The 5,000-nt window shown below is 44.7% G+C and overlaps 1 protein-coding gene across 5 annotated transcripts in view; it reads right to left on the bottom strand.

Annotated features, from left to right (window-relative positions):
• LOC308314803 (transcription factor SOX-6-like) overlaps positions 1 to 5,000 on the bottom strand; it is a 161,584-nt gene that overhangs the window by 60,202 nt on the left and 96,382 nt on the right. For all 5 annotated transcript variants that reach the window (XR_013963988.1, XR_013963989.1, XM_080762506.1 and 2 more), the window contains exon 7: positions 2,076 to 2,144. Coding sequence is in view for 3 of the 5 variants with exons in the window: in XM_080762506.1 (XP_080618632.1) it covers positions 2,076 to 2,144 (69 nt within the window). In the remaining 2 variants the exon portion in view is untranslated. The remainder of the gene's footprint in view (positions 1 to 2,075; positions 2,145 to 5,000) is intronic.

The raw sequence follows: 5,000 nt of genomic DNA, 5'->3' as shown, positions 1-5,000 counted from the left end.
CTGAGAAACTCCGTAAGCCATCAATACAGCATGCCTATCAGACATAAATTACAGAGGACTGTGACAAAAAGTGTGTAGCGCCGCAGTGTGGAACAAACTCCCAATACCTTCGACAGGCAGCCTCTGTAGACAATTTTTAAAGCGCATACAAAATAAGTTTTATTATTATTATTGGGACCGTCCGTAGGTCACATTTTACTATGAAAACCTGCATCTCGCGTCCGTGACACGTCTGTCACACTCCATGGCCAGTACATAATTAATTTCATATTGTTGATCTGACCTCACAAAACCCTTAGGTCCCCATACAGTATATGGAGCTGACCTGTTCTGACATAGCATTATGTTGATCTGACCTCATCCAACCCAGTACACTCAAGAGACGCTCCATATATGGCGTGTGTCATGGAGAAGACTGGATCATCACCTAGATCTGCCTATATGGAGCCAGCCAGCAACTCTACATCTGACCTCACATTCAATATACACCAGATTAATAGTTTAACTCCTGCTTCTTACTGTGGCGCATTAAGAAGTTCAGTTGTTTCAGTTCTGGTGGTTATTATTTTGTTCAAGCACTGAATAAAGCAAAACTTTAATTACCATTTTAGGCTTTCAGCTGTGCAAAAAAACTAACAAAAAAGGTTTAAAAAAAACCCTCTCTCTACTAGCCTACATATCCCATGTATCCTTTCACTCTCGACGGTGTACACAATCCAATAGTAACACCATGAATTCCACTTCTAACGTGGAAACCACTTCTAACACCGAGCTTTACGTTTTACGGCCCCGGCCGGTCTCCCTCCCTCCTCCGGGCGCGAGGCCTAATGAAGTCCGATCCAGGCTTTATTAAAGCACCGAGGGGTGGAGCCGCCATAAAAAAACCAACCCTCTGTGAGCGCTTGTTAACCACACGACGCCTCGGCAGCACACAGAGAACCAGGGCTCCGGGCCAACAGGCCGCAGCGGCTCATCGCTGAACCCAGTCACAGCGTGCTCATCCTGGGCTCGGATTGCCGAGAGGTCTCCCTTTGTTCTCGGCTTGGTTTGTATCGCAGCGCGAAAACTGGCCTTTTCATCAAGCGGTCACAGTCGTCGGCGGGTTCAGCTAATGCTGTAGTTCCCAAACTTTTTCATGTCAAGGACCATCCAAATTGACACTAATTAGCCTACCCCAATTTATATTAAAATGAATGTTAATTTAACTCTGAGAGTGTACAGATGGAACCAAATGGACCGGTTAGGGTCCATTTGGTTCCATTTGTACATTTGTCAGAGTTACAGACCCATAAGGGTCCATTTGGTTCCAAACTATCATTTAGCTGGAGACCCCCTGGAACTGCCTCAAGGACCCCTGGGGGTCCCCGGACCCCACTTTGGAGCTAATGGATATAAGCCAAAGTAGTTTTTAGTACACAGACTGAACTGCTGCTCGTAAAATTAACAGCATTTTGACTGCATGGTGGCTGGTGTTCATTTCAAGTCTTGGTGACTGCGTATATGTACAGTATATGTAGTATATGTATTAAGGAGATTGTGAAATTATTTGACATGATCTAGTATAAAGTATGTATTCCCGGCAGATAGATAGTGCCCACTTCAATGCGCTTCTGAGAGTAGGCCTACACAGGTGGAACAAATTAATTAACAAGTGACAGCTAACGAGCAAGCTACACTGTCGTCTTAGCTCAGAGACATTGGGAAGCATTTTTGGTCATACGACAAAATATATGGACAGTCGTACAGGTAGGTGTGTGTGTGTGTGTGTGTTTGTGTGTGTGTGTGTGTGTGTGTGTGTGTGTGTGTGTGTGAGAGAGAGAGAGAGAGAGAGAGAGAGAGAGAGAGAGAGAGAGAGTAAAGGATGGGAGGAGTCCGTGCAAAAATGTCAAGTATGAATGAAATGGAGAAGATGTTATTAATTTCAGCCTGTGTGTGTGTGTGTGTGTGTGTGTGTGTGTGTGTGTGTGTGTGTGTGTGTGTGTGTGTGTGTGTGTGTGTGTGTGTGTGTGTGTGTGTGTGTGTGTGTGTGTGTGCGCGTGCGTGTCGTGTGATTGTGCTCGTGTGTTTCCACTAACCTGGATCTGCTGTTGGAGAATGTTGATCTTATGTTGCTGCTGCAGTAACTGCTGCTGTTGTCTTGAAATCTGGACACACACACACACACACACACACACACACACACACACACACACACACACACACACACACACACACACACACACACACACACACACACACACACACACACACACACACACACACACACACACACACACACACACACACACACACACACACACACACACACACACACACACACACACACACACACAGAGGTAGTGAGTCCACACATTCTATTGTTGTTGCACAGAGATATAAGAGACGATATCTCTCTTGATATTTACACAATAAATACAACATTATCGTAGTTAAATTACAGTAACAGGAGGATTAGTTATGCATATTTATCATGAAAGGATGATAAGGAAAGGCAAAGGTATACTAGTGTATGGAGTCCAGCCTCAATAGAGCGTTGCCGTCCCGCCCCCTTTCATGACGAGGGCCCAGGAAATAATTCCCCATGCATTTTCCCCATAGACATTTCAAAAAGTATTTATTTAAAGATATGTAAGCCTCAAACAAAGCCAACTCGGATCGTGATTAATCATGACAACAAACACAATATTTTGGGGCGAACAAATAATTAGAAAGAAGAAAAAAAGGGCAGGGTACAACACTTTTATTGTTTTTCTTCTTTGAAATTATTTGTTCGGCCCAAAATATTGTGTTTGTCGCCATGATTTGTCACGATCTGAGTTGGCTTTGTCCGCGGCTTTAAAGTTATTTTAATAAATACTTATTGAAATGTCTATAAGTCCCGCCATGAAAGGGGGCGGGACTGCGACACTCTTTCGCAGCACCCGAGTTAGCTTTTAGTAGCAGGGCGAGAGGTGAGAGGGGTGACGTGGTACAAGAATAGTGACATATCGGTGCTATATAACTGTGACACGTAGTGTGTGCGGGAACGCCTACTGAGTGGCAAAAAAGGGACTTTCTGGCCTTGACAGCTCATATACTGTACATCCACACAGAAAAGTCTTATCTGATTGACAGCCCATACTGTACATCCACACAGAAAAGTCATATCTGATTGACAGCCCATCATACATCCACACAGAAAGGTCCTATCTGATTGACAGCCCTGCACACAGAAAAGTCATATCTGATTGACAGTCCATACATCCAAAAAGAAAAGTCCTATCTGATTGACAGCCCATACATCCACACAGGAAAGTCCTAGCTGATTGACAGCCCATACAGACGGAGAAGGAGATCAGCCTGTACCGCACTGTTGTGACGAAAAGAGAGCTGAGCAATCTTCGTTCCTATACTCTCACCTATATGTTCATGAAGTGCGTGTGGGTCATGACCCAAAGGATAAGGTTGTGAATACGGGTGGCTGGCATAGAGATAGGGTGAGAAGTTCAGTTACGCGAGAGATACTCGCTGCTTCTTCGCCTGGAAAGGAGCCAGCTTAGGTGGTTTGGCTTAGGGTGCCTCTCGGGTGTCTCCCTAGGGAGGTCCTCGAGGCACGTCCTACTAGGAGGAGACCCCTGGGGCTGACCAAGGATGAGTTGGAGGGTTTATATCTCCAATAACTGCAGGGACCGCTCGGGATCCCAAAGATTGAAGTTACTAATGTTGCAGTTGCGCTGGAGAGGGATGTCTGGAGCTCTCTGGTGGAGCTGTTGCACCCGAGACCCGACTACGGATAAGCGGTTGAAGATGGATGGATGGATGGATGATATGCTGACTGAACTAAATCGCAGGCTACGTGTAATTTCTTTTTTATTTGGCCAAAACAGAGATAAAGACGGGGTGCAATGGCTTTTTCGGTAATTTTATTTAGAAGTTTCAGTCTGAAACGGAAGGCTGTACGTTTCAGAACCAATCAGAGCGTTGCATTCCTTCAGCCTATGGCTATGGGACCTTTGAATCTCACTCCGTGTCCAGCATGGCTAGTGTTTATTTACAAGTGAGAGAGCGACAGCCAGCTAAACTTGCTTGCTACTTGGCTTATTTCTAACCTAAGATGTTTTCAGATACATATTTTAGCGTGATGATTGAGTTTAAAAGGAGTAATACACTGTCTGGAATATCATCTTGAATGAGACTAAAAACAGAGTAGTTCTGTAATCAGAAGCAGCTGTTTTTGAAGGAACGCGCAGCAATGGGAATCAAACAGGTGAATGAAATGAAGATTGTTCAGGCTGTGTTTCGTCATCACGCATCACGTTCTCGTTCAAAGGAAGTAATTAAAATTGGATTTGTATGGACTTTTGATATAGAAATACACAAAAATGGAAATTGTTTTGCATGGCATCTATTGTTATGGCCATATGATAACCACGGATATGTAAAAAAGTGTGAAAAACCTTTTTCATTTCACTAGACCCCCTCCCCCCCTATCTCTGACAGAAGGTATGCGGAAGAGCCACTGTTTGAACATGAATGATGATGTTCACACTGTCATCTCACAGCCAAGAGTTCCTGAACGAAGCTCTTAATCAACAGGCCAATCCTCTAAGATTGACATGTTTACAAAAAATGATACTCTTACCCGTGTTCCCATTACCCCAACACACACGAACCATGATCAATGCCAATCGCACGCACACACGCAGGCTTCTGCCGGCAGAAATGACTGGATTACTACTCATTTACGTCCTCATTTACATCCTCATTTGCATACTCCCAGCCTCCCAGACTGAGAGACGAAGAAACGGCTAACGTTAGCAATAGCTCACAACGTTTATCTTTCGCCAGAAATGGTGATATGTGATGCGGTGAACATTCACAAATCACATCCGAACATCGGATGTTTGGTTAAAACCACGGACAGCGCTCGTAGGTCCTTTGAATGGGACCCTATGGGGTGAGCACTCACTCGTCCTGGTGCTGGGGGTGACGAGGGCGTTACTGAGCAACCGGGACAGGAC

Source organism: Protomyctophum bolini, assembly GCF_963924005.1.
Source record: "Protomyctophum bolini genome assembly, chromosome: 4".
Classification (NCBI taxonomy): Eukaryota; Metazoa; Chordata; class Actinopteri; order Myctophiformes; family Myctophidae; genus Protomyctophum; species Protomyctophum bolini.
The sequence above is the reverse complement of the archived record's forward strand: the minus strand, read 5'-3'. Positions and strand labels throughout refer to the sequence as shown.